Source organism: Siniperca chuatsi, linkage group LG16 (genome assembly GCF_020085105.1).
Source record: "Siniperca chuatsi isolate FFG_IHB_CAS linkage group LG16, ASM2008510v1, whole genome shotgun sequence".
In the NCBI taxonomy this organism is placed as follows: Eukaryota; Metazoa; Chordata; class Actinopteri; order Centrarchiformes; family Sinipercidae; genus Siniperca; species Siniperca chuatsi.
This window is the reverse complement of record NC_058057.1, coordinates 18423237-18440970: the sequence shown is the minus strand read 5'-3', so window position 1 is coordinate 18440970 and position 17734 is coordinate 18423237. Positions and strand designations below refer to the sequence as shown.

Below are 17734 nucleotides of genomic sequence, written 5' to 3'. Positions count from 1 at the left end.
AATACTGTAGAAAAGGGAACAAAACTGTCTCTTTGACGAAGACAAATTGAATTGGTTCATAAACTAAGATGTAGGCTATTGTTACAGGGTGTCTTGTTGTACAACTGCTCCACCCTGTAGTTAAATTTTATACTGTATGTAACTGGAAGAGTCACAGCCTTGCGCTTCTGGCTGCCTTTCATTAGTAGTTTAACAGGCCCTCGTTGACTTTCCCTTGGCACTTGCCCTTGGGGCAATCCCCTTCACCATCATAAGTGGTGCAAGAAATCCATGGTTAGGTGGCAGTAATGTAGACATAAAACTCCTGCTGCCTAGTTAGCAGATAGTTTCTTAAGAAAATCTCATCGATAGCTTGATATTTTACTGAAAAATGTCATAACTTATGTCATAGTTAATATTTACTTAGATTGTTGTACTGTTCAGCTTGTGTGATTTCTTTATTCCCAACATTATCTATAAACGCATGGAAAAATTGCTGTCCATTGTCCATTGGGGGAAAAAAGTATTGCTGCACAACTCTATTCAGTACACACTTTATTTCACACCATTATCAAACCCAAAGATAGAAAAATGTGACTTGCAACACATATGGTATACATATTGTTATATGCGCCCTTGTTACATGTAATACCATTATTATATGCTCATCCACTGCTTTTCCATATATTTTTAAACAAAACTGAACATGATACTTCAGCTAGAACACACCTTTATGCACCTTTATGTTTAGATAATACTGTAGCACTACAAATAGTAGCATTTCAATCTTTTAGCTTACTGGTGAAGGTGCAATCAAAGATTAATCTCAAGCTTTCTACCCTTAACTTTTACATAAGATCTGTACTGAGCAGGAGCCTGCTGGAGATAATCAGTAACGGTGTAGTTAAATTGATTCACTACAGATCTGAAAATATCCAGAATGTAATTAATGGTGCCATTTATATATTCAATGTCCACAGCACTGTTTGCATACCTGGTGATTGTTTCCACTAAGCTTACATGTTTGTCATAGAAAGCATTAATGTAGACAGCAATGGAATCAAGGACATCAGACTTTAGGGTGTTGTCAACAACGTCCTGAGCTTTGTCAACAACGGATTTTAAGGTGTCATCCAGTTTCTCCAGGAACATGTCTAGACTCTCCAGGCGCTTCAAAAGATCTACAGTGGGATTAAGGATAATCTTTACCCTGTCCCTAATCTCGTCAATCACTTTGGCTCCAGCCATGACATCACCAAGGGGCATTGTGACCTGAATTTTACTGAATGTGCCAATAACAACACTGAAAGCATATTCTGCATTAACAGCCACCAGGTGGATTGTCTTCTCTAGCATAGCTGTAATACTGGTAGTCAATTTATTGAACACCTCAATGAGAGGGGTCATCTTCTCAGAGCCAGGCAGTTTGACATGGGTCTCCCTCAGGACCTTGATTGTAGCATCCAGGAAGACATGAACAGTCTTCTGGTACTGAACAACAGTGTTCCTAAAAAGGATGGACAACTGGCTCAGATGTGGGACATGGTTGTTTGCAATGTTGTGGGCCTCCTCAGTATAGTCAATAATAATATTCTTCAGCTGAGCAGCATGTCTGAACAGTTGATGTTTCTCAGCAAAGACTGTCAAACAAGAGGTGATGGCAGGAAGTCTTTCCTGTAGTCCGCTGAGCATGATGTCAGGGGCATCCATGTTGATGACCATCTTCAGATTAATTTTATCATCATCCTTGGCAGAAGCTCTCATGGTGAAGATATCAACATCCTTCCCAGGATCAGACTGTTTAATATAAAAAAACATAAAATGAGATGTCAAACTCTTGACCATTGTAATTGTGCTAGTATTATATCAGTAGGAGATCCTTACAGCATAACGGCCATAAAGCCTGGCATTCATCTGAGATGGGACCCTGCCATGGAGCTGAAGACCCAGGAAGCCAGTAGATGGGATAGAAATTGTTGCACTGATTCCATCTTTGCGGACAGCATAACGCAAGTTCACATCAGTGAAGGCAGGGCTAGTTATGTCCACATTCAGGGTTAGACGGGAGTCACTGTAGAGACAGGCATGAATATGTCACTTTTCAGTACTAAAGAAAAGTATAGTATAATCTACAAAATATCACACAAAATACTTATTTAAAGTTTTACCTCTGTGTATGGAAAAGAAGGTGTTGAATGTCCATGGTAAGATCGCTATGGGTGAAAACCATCTTCCCAGTCAGGGTTACGCCAGCATGTTCAAAGTTTGTGGTAATGGAAGCTATTGAAGCATATGGACTTTAGTTAAACCTTACAATGCTACTGCAATACGATGCTTTTTAGTTAAGATGTAAAAGTGTATTATATGCTAAGAAATAAAACTTACAGTCCAGGTCATATTCCAAGAAGATAATGGCAGAGGTGGCAGAGGATCTAAAGTTGACTTTGAAGACAGGAGCACTGCCCTCTACTTCAGCTGCCAGGTTTGTGGTGTACAGTGGGCTGATAAACTTGGCATTTGTAGAGATCTTCTGCTTGGCAGCTGTCACTTGAGCAACGGTTTTCTCAAAGATGGTGAACTCACCCAGGCTGCTTGGCTGAGACATATCTATCTCCATATCAGCAGTCAAGGAAGATGTTGGTGCAAAATCAATGTTAGCCTGGGCAATATGCTTCCCATTGGAGTTGAAATTGAACAGGTTTGCCTCATTGTTGCCAGTATACTTCAGCACTGCATACACACGACTCAGGGAGGCTTCAACAGCAAGATTCTCATTTACATCCATGCCAATGACTTTGGTGGTGCCATGGTTAAGCTTGGCATCAGCAATAATCTTAGAGGTGGAACGTAGGCCATCATTATTCAGGTACAGATTAACCTCATTATCCAGGACTCCCAAAACTAGATAGTCTTCAAGCACTGTGCCATCTATGTTTGCCCTTGTGGATGACTCCATAGAAACATACTCAAAGGTTCCCTCCAGCTTCAGACTGTGGTCTGCCTCAGCCTTTCCGACAGCCTTGATCACAGGGATGTTGAAATCACCCTTCATCCTCAAAGTGGAATCAGCATTTGGCTTGGTTTTGGTGTCTGCAACCAGATTTTGGTTTGCTTCCAGGTTGAGTATAGGCAGGGCAATCTTTGCAGCAGTAGCCACAGAGACGGCAGTTTCAAAAGTCTCAGTACTCATACTGATGGTGCTGTCATGAGTGCCTTCAATGTGACGATTTTCAAGGGAGAGGGAATTGGCCAACTTGATTCCTGTCTTGGTGGTCAGACTGGTGGTGCCATCAAGTTTGGCTTTTAGACCCTCAAACACAGAGGCTGTGGTAGCTCCCAGACGGAACATAAGATTATCCTCAGCATACAGTCCAGCATTGACATTCAGATTAATGATGGTAGACTTGAAAGACAGCTCTGTGATCAGGTTACCCACAGAGGGAATCTGGATCAGACCCATTATATCAACAAGGGGGGCAGCTTGGCTTTTCTTATAAACAACCTTGGCATCCACATCCACAGTCTGCTCAGTAGTGGTCAAAATGTGTTTCAGCCCTGTTTGGTCATACAAGTCAAGATCACTGATAGCTGGGGTATGTAAGTCAACAAATGGAATATCAATCTCAGGAATGCTGATGGGCCTAGTCAGGAAATCAAGGTTTGCTTCCCCTTCTACGACAGCAAGGATGGCAGCCTCCCTCTCATTGTTCTCTACAGTGAAGTTCCAGAACATTTTGTACTGATTAAGACGGGCCAAAGCAACAGTGTTCATATGTTGTGTGTCAGGCCTGAAGGTTGCTGAGTAATCATTCTGCAGATCAATTTTAGCAGTAAGAGCATCATTGAAATTGACCTTGGTGTTTCCCTTATTCTGAAAGTGGAACACAATCTCCCTTGGACAGAGAGCAACATCAATCACATTATATAGGGCTCCACTGACAATACCAGTTAAATCTGTGCTATGGGTTGCCTTCAACTCAAGCTTCATGTCATGCAGATTGGCATTTACAGATCCCACTAAAAGGTTGCTTTTGATTGTGGGGCCTTCTGCTTCAGAGCGAATATCAAACTTGAAATAGCTGAAGATGTCAAAGTCGGCTCTCAGGGTCTGTTTCATCTTCAAAGGGAATGTATCTGTGTCACTAATGAAGGTCAACTTTACTGTACTTGGATTGACAGTGACTTGCAGGTCACTCTTGTGGATACTGTCATGAGAGTTGAAGGGGGTAGTACCCTGATTTCCAACAGTTATTGTAATAGAGGTACCTTCTTGGTGGGCCACAGCTTTTTGAGTTATAGATGTCTCACCAGTGAGGCCCATGACGGGGAGGTTGAGTACATGTTTATAGGAAGTGTCAAAAGTGGCAGATAAACCACCCCTGGTAGCTAAGAAAGCTTCATTTAAAAGCTCAGCATTGTAAGGTGCTGTGGTGGCCTTTACTATGGTCTTGGCTGAGGCCTGGGCTGAGAAGTCATAAAATGTCATAGATGCATGGTGGTCCAATGCAAGAAAATTGTGATTGAACGTAAGGGTCTCAGCAGCAATCACACGATGCCTCTTGGGAACAGCAATACGAGCAGTGGAATCCAGGTTGAAGTTAAGAATTTCAAAGCTAAGAGATGTCCCTTGGGAAGTCAGAAAAGCTGTCAGCTGAGGAGTCTCATCTACATCAAGAGAGCTCTGGATTTCAGCAGCATTCCTAATAGTGTAGATGGGTGAGTTGACATTTATCTCATAACTTAGTTTACCAAATCCTGGAATCATGATCTCACTAGGGATGACTGGCAGCTTAAATGTTGGGAGTTGGAGAGTCTTAACAAGTTTCTCTGCTGGAACATGAGGAAGAGTGGGAAATGAGAACTCAGGTACCGTAATCTCAGGAAGTGAAAACTCAGGCAGGGCAGGAAGGTAGTTCATAGTCAGGTCTTCAAACGGAGCACCCATATCAAACATCTTCACCTCAAAGTTGAGAACAAGATCAATCAAGTAAATTATTGTCTTTTTAATGTCATTAGTTGAGATGGTGGTGCATTGCACAGTGTGGAAGCCCAAGATAGTGAACTCAGGGATGTCCAGCTGTGATGGGATTTCAAACTGGTGAAGCTTATCTATGCTGAACGTCATGGAAGGCACAACAAGATCAGTGAGCGGAATGGTGAAGGATGGCATATTCAACTCGGCTTTCTTCAGTCCAGTAATGAGCCCCTCGATGATCTGCAATATCTCACTAAATATTTTTTGCTGAGGGGCCACCTTCTTAATGAGCTCAACCATACTGGTGAACATATCAGTGGCAATGGTTATGAACTCAGCATAGCACTTTCTTGCCAACTGCAGATATGAGGTAATTTCAGCATTGACATCCAGTTTTGCAATTTCCTGCTTTATAATTTCAGCAAATCCCTTCAGATTACTTAATACAACCTGGTCAAAGATATCCTTCACAATTTTCATAAATTCTACAATTTTAATTTCTCTCAGTTGTTCCACAGAACCCCTAACAGAGGATAAGACAAAGTTGAAAAAATCTCTTGTTGCCTCAAGTTTCTGGGGGATTTCAAGAGACTTGATCAAGTCATTCACATGATCAGTGTACTTAGCTATCATTCGATTGGTGTGATCCACAAACTCATTATAATCAAATGACTTCAACTTCTGTTCAACAATCCCAATATATACATTGAACTGTGAAATTATATCCTTAATCTCAGTTTCTTTCAAGAAGTTGATAGCACCCTGGAAGACTTGCATGAATTTGGTAGGGATGTCTGCGTCCTTCACCATCTTGGCTACAGTCCTGATAGTTTCCTCAATGCTGAAATGCTTGACGAGCTCCACAACCTTTGTCAAGATGGCTTGAACCTTTCTGTCAGCCTCAAACTTTATAATCAACTCTCTCATCTTGGCATAGAATGTGTTGATCTTAGCTAGGATGTCCAAGTCCTGAATCCTTTCCCTAATATAATCTGTTATATCGCTGAAAATGTCTGTGGGAATCTGACTCACTAGTTCCTCAATGTGAGCTTTAATGTTAATGGATGAAATGTACCTCTTCAGCTCAGCAGCAAATGTCTGCATGTCAAAGTTCTCAATTATTTGTTTCATATCACTCATGATTGTCTGTAGTTTAGCCATGATTTCATACTTGGCATCGATATCACGCAGGAAAGCGATGCTACTACCCTTCAGCTTTTCCAGGTCAATCTGCTGGATCACCTCCCTCATGGTATCAATTACATAGACAACCATAGCCTTGATGTCATACTCCTCATTAATGGCATTCAGCTGTTGCTGGATCTTCTGGATGAGGGTTTCAGGCAGGGTGCAACTAACAATAATCTCCTTCATCATACCAGCAAAGTGTTGGATGTAGACAGTGAGATCAGCCAGAAGTTTCTCAACAGTAACCTTCAGGTTTCGCAAAAAGGCTTCCACATCGTCCATGGAGATGACATATTCTTGAGTAAAATCATTGAAATACTGCTTCAGCTGAATTAAGCTGCCTTCTAAATTCAGTTGAGAAACAAAGTCACTTACTTGCTGGGGAAGTGCCTCAAGTTTAGCCCTTATCTCCTCATTGTTGATGTAGTTTTGCAGTGCCTCTGCTATATGCACAATACAGCCCTTGATGCTTTCCAAGAAGGCAGGGAGATTTTCAATCAGAGGGAACTGAATAATGTGACTATCTGTGTTCTTGTCATACTTGAGGAAGCCAGAGATGGTGAATTCCTGGTTCCCTGTGGAGTCTGTGTTGAAGATGTTTGTGAGGACGGTGCCAGAAACCTCAATTCCAGTTCTCTCAGCAGTGTTGTAAACACTCATGTCCTGATTAAAGGCATGCTCATTTACTTTAGACTTCATTCTAAAACTGGTCTTCTGCTCTTGGAGTGACAGAACATTATCCATCTTGTTGTCAAATGTGGTCTCAAGGGAAAAACCGTTATCTAGCTGCTGGGTTACTGATGCTCTGCATTCATGTGAGCTAGCAAAAGCCAGGGGTTGTGCTTTAAGGAGGAACTTGCCATAGAGCTGGGCACTGTGTTTTCCATACATGGTCATGTCTCCATCAGCACTGAAAATGGCATCAAGGTTGAAATCAAAAGGTACAATACTGCAACGGATGGTGTGGTCAAAGCGCATTGGCTGTGAGTTGAAGCGGGCATCGTTGGTGATCCTGGCAGCAAGACCAACAACTTCAAGCTCAGTGTTGTGGCTCATGTGAGTTCCAAAGAGTTTTCCAGTGGTGCTGCACTTTGCATTAGCTGTCATATCAGCATAATTTACCTGATAGGTATGCTTGATCTCTTCCTCACCATAGATGGCTTTCAGGCTTCCAGTCAGGCCCATCTTATACAGCTCTGCCTGCAGCTGAGCCTCATTAATGAAGTTGGCAGCCAGAAGTTTCAGGTTGTTGTTAACATTTGCAGAAGCAGTGTAGGGTTTCAGGTCGATGGTGATATCATGAGTGTAAGAGGCATACTCACTTGCTGTGGCTTCAGCCTTTGAGTTGAAGTCAAGGCTAGAGAGAGTAATGACAAGAGTGTTGGCATTATCAACCTTGATGTCTTGCATTGCAGCCTTGTTGGTAATGGATAGAGTAGCCCTTGAAGCATCGAGCCCAGCATTGAAGGTGTTTTCAAGGGACAGGGGGCTCTGGAGGGTGGTTGTTCCACTTGTGGTCAAACCATCCTTGTTCATTCTCAGAGTAGTCTTGTGAGTAGCCTCATTCTCAAGGAGCTTCACAGTGGCATCACTGTTTACAGCCAGACCATTGACATCAAGAGAGGCAGTCAGCAGAGAGTAAACACGGTTTTCAGAGTGGTCTGCATTTGTCTCCATTCTCATGGCCACTTCTCCAGCACCAGCAGAGGCTTCAGCCTGGTTACGGATCTTCATACCAAGAGCAAGGGCATTTGCATCACATTTCAGAGACAACTTGTGGTCTTTGAAGGAAAGTTCAACAACATGGGTCAAGATGTCTTCAAAGGCATTGGTGTTAGACACAACTGAGAATTCACCATTGACAAGGGTTGCTGCAATTGTGTTCTGGGCCTTAACAATGGTGGAGTCAAACTGAACGGTAGAATCGATCTTTGCTTCTGGCCTGAATGGGAAGATGATGAATGACTGGGTTGAAATGGTCTTGCCAAACATGGGTCCAGCCTTGAACATTGCCTCAAAGTTGCTATCAGCAGAGATTTCTTTACTGGTGATACCAGCCATACCAGTGTGCTCTAGTGCAATATTGAGACCGAATGGGCTTGTGGCTTCAATCTTGCTGCTTGATCTCAAATTGATTTTTTCTGTGATGGTTGCATCCTCAACAATACTAATACTGGCTTCAATGAATTTATGGGCCAAAGAGCTTTTCAAATGGGCCTTGATGGAATCAGTGGTGGCCAACATTCCAGAGCCTACATAAAACACAAAAGAAGAAAAGATTGATAACTGATAATTGCATAGTGTGATTACTTTTCATCAAAACAGTGAGTTTATTTGATGTATACAATATACCTAACAGAAATATACACAATCCATTACTTTAGTGTAGTTTTATACAGAGAACACTGTAAAAACGTCCACTGAATTTAAGCTACATTGTTTTAGTAGAAGTTGAAAACTGTAACTGAAAACTGTTCTACCAAGAGTGAACAACACATCATTTTAACTGTGAGTTAAGGATAACAATGTAACAATTTCTAAATTCATGAATGATATTTACTATGAAGTACCTTCAATCTTTATTGAGAGGATGTCAAGTGGGGAGGTTCCTTTCACATCAAACTTAGCTGAGTAGCTTGGTGTCTCCACAACATCTTTGCCGGCAGCCATTGAGGCCTCCATGTCATATAGGTTGCTTGTCATTAGTGTTGAAACCTCAGCTTTGCCAAAAGAGGAATAGACAGAGTAAGGCTCTCGGGGACAACAAGCTCTGGGATGGGGATCTCCATGGAGACGATCTCCAGTCCAAACTGGGGCACAGACATGTGAGGTGTGGTCAAAGCTGGTGGGAAGTTAAGCTCTTCTGTTGACTTTCCTCCAAGAGGGAGAGGGATGACAATGGTGAAACGCTCATTGTTGAAGTAGTAGACAGCCTTTGCCTCACTGTTGAAAAGACAAAAGAAAATTGCATAAATGTTTTGGAAAAATATTCAGATAATTTAAACATTTATCATGGCGTTGTTCACACTTACGTATTCAGGAACAATGTCTCTGGCAAGGAAATCTCAGGCATATCAGGTACTCTGAAGTTCTGAATGTAAGGGATATCAGCGCCATACTTTTCCATGTAGTTGTTTGCTGCCTAAGAAAAAAAGATAATCAATGTTTTATGCATGCTTCTCATTCTTACCAAATAAAATTTGAATTGTTAAATCCAACATTCATACCTCCACAAACTTCTTGAAGATGTGACGGACTTTCATGTCGGTCTGCCCCATCTGCATGTCAAGAAGTTGGTTGCCATACTTCTCGAACATATCAGCATTTGGCAAGCTGGTGGTCTCAGTGTTCACATCAGACTTTAACTCAACCTGAACCTTGCTGGCATCTGCAACAATAGAAAACAATTAATTCAAAATCTCCGCCTTAAATGGTTAACAATGTCATGTTATTGGTTTTTGGCTCTATATTTTGGGTCCCAAATTTTAACCACAATTCTGATAATGGCAGATGTAGCTACCTTTAGGATGTGACCCAGGTTTGTATGCATCTGTATAAGAACTACGGAACTATTAAATGAATTGTAATGAAATATTTTGAAAGAAAGGGTAACTGCAAAATTACATTACCATATTTCATTGCTATTTTCTGCTCAGAGGTGGCGTCCATGACCTTAATTTCACTCTTAAGCTCCAATTCCAATTCTTCATCGCGTTTCATGCTAGCTGTGACAGTGGCATCAGCTTTCATTGAGGGGACGAGAAGTTGGACTTGCAGCATACCTTCCTTCATGGCTTTCAGACTGAAAAATGTAACAGTGAGTTAGTGTACTCTCAATTATGAGGGGGGCATTAATGCAATATCATGAGAATAACTGGTTGATTTCTCACTTGGCACGGCCAACCAGGGAGAGCTGAGGGATGTTCTTGTTTATAAAGTCCAGAGTGATGGAGTGAGTTCCTTTGCCCTTGGTGTTTCCATCAACAACACCCAGCCTGAGTCCAGCCTCCACATCGTAGTCAGGGATCTGGATGTCAGCTGTGATGACATTCTTCCTTCTGTTATATTTCATGATTGCGCTGGCTTCAGTGGGATCTGCACCTGTTGTTGGCCAACCAATATAGTAATATTATATAACTCCATTGAACTTCAGTGCTTTTCCAAATTGAACTGGTGATAAATTAGAAATATTTTTTTCAATTCTGTACATTACCTTCAGCCCTCAGAATAAACTTCACAGAGTCAACCTTCTGCCGGCCCTCCTCTCCCTCCCTGAGGAGCTCGTAGGCAACAGTGGCTGTGTACTCAGTGACTTCACCAGTGGGATGGAGCTCCACAGCAAATCTGTTTAGATAATTCAATTAATTAGCCAATATTCGTAGGTGATTTATTTTAAAAAGACAAATATTTGCTGATGGTTTAGAAAGTCTTGCTCACTTGCTGTCTCCGGTGAAGGGGAAGTAGGGGGCTGTCTCCTGAGAGAAAGCATCAATGTACTGCAGATCAGTGCAGTATTTCATTCCAGCGAAGAAGGGAGTGCACTTGTTAACATCAACCTTGTCCATCACCATAGGGGATGGTCTTCACCTCTGATCCAGTCACTGCCACCAGGGTGTTTCTAAATTTTCAATGTAGCAAAGTTAAAATGTAACTTTGGTTGTCTTAAATGTAGAAATATGAAAATATGTATTTTTATGAGGCCATGATTACACAGAGAATTTTTTTGCACTGAAACTACACAGGTATCTTTCCCTTGTTAAATAACATTGTCCCCTTTATACTTCAGGTTAGCTAGATTAACTGTTGCATTACAACGTGAAGTGCAAAGCAGCTTCTGGCTGTTTCTTTCTCATTTACTAGTGATGGTGTTACTGTGTCCTGCATTTAAGGTGGAGAAAATTGCATAATATCTGAAAGTTCTACTTAGACTTACGTAATTTTGATGAGCTTTGTAGGACTCATTGGAGCAGGGATGGTCAGCTTGACATTGTCGCGTCCCATGGAAATCTTGGCACTGAGCCCACTCTCGTGGAAAATGTTGGTGTGCATCTCTAATCCAGAGTTGACATATTCAGGGATGTGGGAGCCAACCTGAGTTACAAACTCAATGCCAGCAGAGGGCATGAAGGTAACTTCACTCTGTGGAAACACAGTAGACATAAGTGACTGGTTGTGTTGATTCTGTGTAATAGAAAACCAGACAGTTAGTTGGCTGTAAAACCCATTTTTGGAAAGAAGTTTAAAGATAATTACCATGTCAGGAGCAATCTTAAGTCCACCCTTGATGCCAGGGGTGAAAGTACCAGACAGTGCAATCCTCAGAGGCACTCCAGTGACAGTAGGCAGGAAGAATTCATTGTCCATGAAGATGTAGTGGGCAAAGATTGTGTTGTCAGCCTTGGTCATCAGTGCCTTCATTAGCTGTGGCAAATAAAAGTACACATGGGACATTTAAATCATAGACAAGGAATTTCTAAATTAATGCATTGTTTCATTGTCAGCTTTTCTTTAAAAAATAACTAATAATTTCCTTACATCAGTTGGGAACATCTTGAACATGCTGTCAGTCATCATGGCAGCAGAGTAGGCAATCTCCTCCATTTCGTTGGTGTTCAGGTATCCCAGCTCATTTCCCAAAAGTCTCAGGTAAACCATTGCCTCGGGAGACTGTGCCATCTTCAGTTCCCTGACGAGTTTGTTGAGGTTGCGTCCGATGTCCCTCATCAGGTTCTGGGAGGCCTGAACATAGATGTGCACACTCTATTACAAGATGGTTCCCTTTTGAAAAAATTCATCATCATAATTACGGTGATTTTTAGTCTGATTAATGGGTACAAAATAGATTGGTCTGAGTACCTGTCTTTTCATCCTGTCCTTCTTCATGGCAGGCAGCATGTTCTGCAGGATCTCATTGACTCTAAGTGGCATGTTGTCAGAGACAAAGTACATTGTCTTCAGGGCAGTGTCAGGAAAGAAGCCATTCTCTCCAAATAGGGCATCAACAGTTGGCTCAAATCCTTTGCCCTCCATACCAATCTGTAAAGGTGACAAAGTTTTAACAGTCACAACTTAGCTTGCAGAAAAATCATCTCAAGGTACAGTTTAGATTAAAACAGCTCAAAATGTTTACCTCCATCATGTCAATCTCATAGCCAAATGCCTTCAGAGTCATTTCAAGCATGACCTCCTTTGGCAGGTAGCTGGTACCCTCAAAGATCATGTTGCCCTCCACAGATCCGAACTTGTAGTTGCGAGAAAACTTGGTGGGGTCCATGGTGGGCCCGACCTCGTTACCCTGCAGGGCATCATGGATCTTCTGTCTCAGTCTGTACGAAAGAAAAAATAACATTACAGTTAAACAACTGATGGTGATCAAATCAGGACACCTACTCACCATCTAGTGAAACAACAAATTTAAATAATATAAATATAAAGCTGCAACTGCTTTTCACTTACTCTTGGGTCTCTGGCTCAGTTGAGGACAAAATGTTAGTAATGTGAGAGATCACAAAGCTCTTGACTTGTTTGTCCTGCTCGTTGGGCAAGGCATCAGCCAGCTGGGCCAGCTCAGTGGGCTGGGGGTCCTTCATAAGTACCAGATATGCAGCAATACGCTTTTGCATGGGGCTAGCACTGTCCAAAAGCACCTGCATGAGAACCTCTCTGGCCTGTGACCAAACAATATCAATAAAATTAGCACGCAGTAGAAATAATTATTCAGATAATCTGTGAAACCCATTACACAATTTGACTTGCCTCCTCAGGGACGGGAGTCAGCCTGTACACTTGAATGGCAGCCTGCTGCACAGACAGCGAAGCTGCAGGTTGGTTCACACAGTGGATCACAGCAGCTCTGAGTGCAGGACTAGCAGGTACCACAGCTGGAGCCATGTTTCCAGTAACCTAGAATCAAAGGACACATTACTGTTCTGCTCATTGGTGTTGGCAGTCATTTAAATTTTGATGTATAGGGAAGGTTACCCACTCTCAATGTCATGAAGGTGTTGTCCGTGTCACCAGAACAGTCACCCAACTGGGCAGCCATGAACTCAGCAACGGAGTGAATCTCAGGGATCAGTTTTCCTTCAGCTTTGTACAACCTGTTTAAGAGGATTGTTTAAATTCAAATTTAAACAATGTGTAGCGTATTTTACACAAAGGGGAAAACGTCTGTTAAAAATATTATTCAGCTGATCTTTTAACTGGAATAAAGTGTGGTTAACTTCACTCACCTTTTGACAACATTGCTTAGGGCATACATGATGGGCTTGCTGGGCTTGTATTTGGCCATCTCGAGCATGTCATTGATCAGGAGGGCAGAAGGATTGGACATGAGTCCCATAGCAAAAACAGTGGCATCAACTTCAAGTGAGGAAGTGTCAAAAGTCCTGAGGATCTGCATGATGGCACTGCTGCACTCAGGGGTTCCACACTGGATCAGAACCTGGTAGGTCAGGACACGGGACACTGCAAGAGCCTCAGGAATGGCGGGACTCAGGGTCTCAGTCTTCATTCCACGGACCATGGTGACAAGCTTGTGGAAGAGGTGGGCCCTCCTCTCACCCTCAGTCTCAGGCAGAGTGGCCAGTTCTCTCAGGAGGTTCAGACCTGCATCTTTAGCCTGGACAACGCTCTTGTCCTCAACAGCCTCCATGTGAAGACCCTTGACAATGTCACCTATGAAACACAAGCAACATGGTTATAATGAGTTAATGTTACCTTTAGTGACAATTTAAAAAATAATTAAATATAAATGAAAACAATTCAAATTAAACAAAGGGCTTACTGTGCTCAAAAACTCTTTCATTGTGAGGAGAAACCTGAACCAGAGTCAGTTCTTGCTTTCCAACATTGGTAACACCATATTCTCCCCTGTAGGAGGAAAACACATGGTTAAAAATACTGTAGAGCTCTTGCACATGACATATCAGTATACACACTTACATAACAGAGCATTTTATGGAGTCTTGTACAAGGTTTGACTTACTTGTGTGAGAAGGGAATGAGGATGTGGTTCTCAGTGCAGGACCCAGAGGTCATGTGTTTCTTCTCATTGTCAAACTTGTAGTTGCAGGTCTGTGAACTTCTGACCAGCTGGGCAAGAGGGTAGTGCTGAAGATAGACAAATAATCATATTAATCTAGTGGAGTAACTGAAATGAAGGAGTTAAAAAGTTTACTCTGCATTTCCCAGATACCACTTGTCAATCAAATATAGTTTGTGGTGCAGTTTCAGTCTTTTTATTTGGATTCTCATTCCATAAAGTTTGAGTTTCTTTAGGTGGTGCCTTATTTTGTCTTTGTTGCTATTACAGCTCAACTTAAGTAATTATTTTCCTAATTTACGAAAATTACTCTTGCTAGTTTCACAAACATAAATGTACTTCCTGTGCAACAGGAATATTTTGATTTGATAACTATCCAAGACTGGATGTATAGGGTGCAAATGTGGCTAGTGTAAAAGCTTTTTTAATCAACTCTCAAAGTTTATGTTGCTACCATGGATAATGAGGTTTGGATATCTTACCATGCCAGAAATAAGTGCCAGGGGGCTGGTGTGATCTCTCATTGGGACAAATTTGTCACATCTGGACAGATCCCTGTTGAGGCTGATGTCAGTTGCAATGTCCTCTCTAGCATTGACAGTGTAATAGGTCTTGCACTTGCCGTGGATGGTGGGCTGAAATGGATGATCAGAGACAAAAAAATATATATTTAGAATGTAGCCTACTACAGGCAGTTTTTTTCAAACTGTAAATATCACCATGGTTTACTTTGTAGGTGGTACTAAAATATGAGAAATATCAGATTTTTCACTTTCTTGGTTAATCAGTGTACCATGTTCTTGTTCTTGTCTACTTCCAGAAGAGGCACAGCCAGGGCAGAGATGATACCCCTCTTGATGTTCAGGATTGTTGTTGTCTCACCGTCCTCAGGGTACAGTTTCACATCGTACACACCCTCAACCACAACTTTCAGAGGATATCTAAAAGAAAATGTATGATATTTGATTTTAATTATCAGTGTAAAATCTCCAAAAATATCCGATTAGTGATAAAAGTTTCAATGAAAATAATCTTTGACATCAGGGATTTTCATGAAGTAACATACTTCTCCATTTCAGCAGCAAATGCATCAGAGCTGGGTGCAGGACCGAACACAGGGTTGCCTTCTGCGTCCATGTCGGCCACCTCACTCAGTCTACAGCCAGTGGTGCGGACGATGAAACTACAAGTCTGAGGTACTTCAATTTCAACCTGTTTAAAAGCTTATTATTATTTTAGCTTTTCCCTGCTAGATATAGTGTAGAAAAATTCTGTTCCTTAAATGGATTTAACAGAATAATGAAATTTAACTGTTAATGCACAGTGACGTGTACCTTGCAAGTGGCCTTAGGTCCATTCCTGAGATGTGAAGCACCATTGATAGCATTCAAGGACTCAGCTTTGTACAGGTATTGGTATTTGTGGTAGGCTTTGTACCTTTGATTTACTGGTGAAGAAGATAATGATTTTCTTTTTTTTACCAATTATATTTCAGTATGCTGCAAGTACTGTGAAAAGGTCGAACAGTAGTAATAGTGTTTTAATACAAAAAATGTGAGAAAAATACTATGTGTGTGCTAGCATAAAAGTTCAGTTTACCTAAAATATATTGTCGATTGTACAGTTCTTGAACAGCCACAGTGTAATTAACATTTATATCATGTTCAGGTTGTGTAATTAACATATCAAAATACTGGAACTTACTCAGGCAGGATGCATGCTCCGCTTGGGCAGCTGTAAATACAATCATAAGAAAAGTTCATGTAAAACTTGAAAAAAAGTTTCCCCCTGCAGGAAAACTATTTTACTTCAAAGAGGGATCAGAGGTTTCACTTTGGTGTTTATTCTTTAATACTATTATATTGTATTAATGGTATCCCTAATCAAAAGCAACATGATGTAAATTCAAAAATACTTACAAATCAAGGTAAGTGTGATTAGCAGTAGGAAAAGACAGAAGTTTGAGTCCCCCATCATGGGCTCTGTGCAACTCTCTCCTTTGTGCTCCTTTGGTGACTACTTAGATGAGACTGAGGCCTCAAGCTCCTCATAGGCCTTTTATACCAACGGTGTTCCGTATGGAGAGTAGGTGGGAATTGCATACAGTACTGTCTCAGCTCCAAAGTCCACTCTATACGTACGTGTGGAGGGACAAAGGCAACTAGTTTCATAAAGCTTTCTTTGCATATGATTGCCAAGTTTCCCAATCTGACTTTTTGTGTTGAAATGTGTGAACATATTCAAGTAGCATTCTGTATGAGATCATTTAAAGTTACATATAAGTAGAAGTGCTTTATCCCTGGATATAACAGAAGAATTCACATACTGTACATCACTCCTGCTGGATATTATTCCAGAGTAAAGGTCATAGGTAGATTGAGCATAGGTTTTTCAGTGACAGGTCTATAGTTAGTTAAAAGTGAGTTAATTTGCAAAAAGAGGTAAACGCCATTCGTAAAATTAATAAACCAATACCAGTTTGATTAATATTCCCTTGAGTACAAAACAAACATGATTTGGGAAAATGAATAAAAACAGAGATATGTTTTTGCAAACAAGCTCAAATATAACATCAGTAATATCCTGCTCTTGCTTCTTAGGTCGACACATACATTTATAGTTGTGAGTTTCTTAATACTTCCAGGTTTTCCAAAAGTCTCATTACAGTGAATGCTAAAGAGACACCTTTGTATAGGTTTATGTGAAAACTACGTCTGCACCAGCACATTTCAATCGACAACTAGGTTCATCTTTTGCATGACATACTTTACAGACTCAAAACATTAAGGCTTCTATAAATAATTTAAATGTCAAACATACTTAAAACCCATGTTAATAATAAACAGCCAATATTAAATATTTTAAATATTGCCTGCATTTTCATTTTCAGTTTCTCAATTTTACTTGGTGTGCAAAGTTGAGAACCATACATTGCATAATCATATTGTTAAAATGCTTATTGAAAAGCACAACCCAGAAACTGTGGAGTTGTGCCCCCTAGCCATTGATAAGGAGTTGCAAAACAGAACTTGAACAGGTTATCAACTCTTGTCAAAGGAGCATTGGACTACAGTCCCAGTCCGCTGTGTAGATATGATGTTGCGCACATTAAATTAGGCTGTACATTATGTGAACTGCTTATCTCTTTTGGAAAAAAATACCCTTATCATGACATACTTGAGGCCATACCAAGGGCATAATGAAATCATCACAGCTGTTCCAGAGACATCAATAATATACAAAACATCATCCAAATGTTACAAAAGTATTATCAGGACAAAATTGAGACACATGTTTGTTACATTTTGAAGGATATTAGTTATTTTAATTGCAATCTAAAAATTAGTTTGATTGATGGTGTCCTGCATGAACACAGAATCTTCTTCTAAAGTTAGGATAGTTTTGGTTACTGCACAAGAGAGACATTTTCTGTATTTTTTTGTTTGCACCTTTCTTACTGTTTTGAAGTAGGTGGGGCTCAGTTGGAAAAAGGTGATGTCATGTACTTCTGTTCACCGAGCAATATGTGCTGACAGTTGTTGGACTGT

The 17734-nt window shown here is 40.9% G+C and overlaps 1 protein-coding gene across 1 annotated transcript; it reads right to left on the bottom strand.

The window, feature by feature from the left end:
- Positions 1-517: 517 nt before the first annotated feature.
- LOC122863438 (apolipoprotein B-100-like) lies at positions 518-16230 on the bottom strand. Its single transcript, XM_044169945.1, is given in 30 exon segments — positions 518-1776; positions 1864-2050; positions 2148-2259; positions 2365-8394; positions 8713-8874; positions 8877-9085; positions 9175-9284; positions 9370-9530; positions 9772-9944; positions 10033-10243; positions 10356-10486; positions 10580-10717; positions 10719-10760; positions 11076-11281; positions 11396-11563; positions 11678-11881; positions 11999-12178; positions 12273-12468; positions 12599-12810; positions 12899-13045; positions 13128-13242; positions 13375-13819; positions 13929-14014; positions 14130-14254; positions 14669-14821; positions 14980-15127; positions 15253-15398; positions 15521-15633; positions 15891-15920; positions 16106-16230. Coding segments are annotated over 30 exon segments (11382 nt in total). The 5' UTR covers positions 16164-16230; the 3' UTR covers positions 518-792.
- Between the last annotated feature and the right edge of the window lie 1504 nt (positions 16231-17734).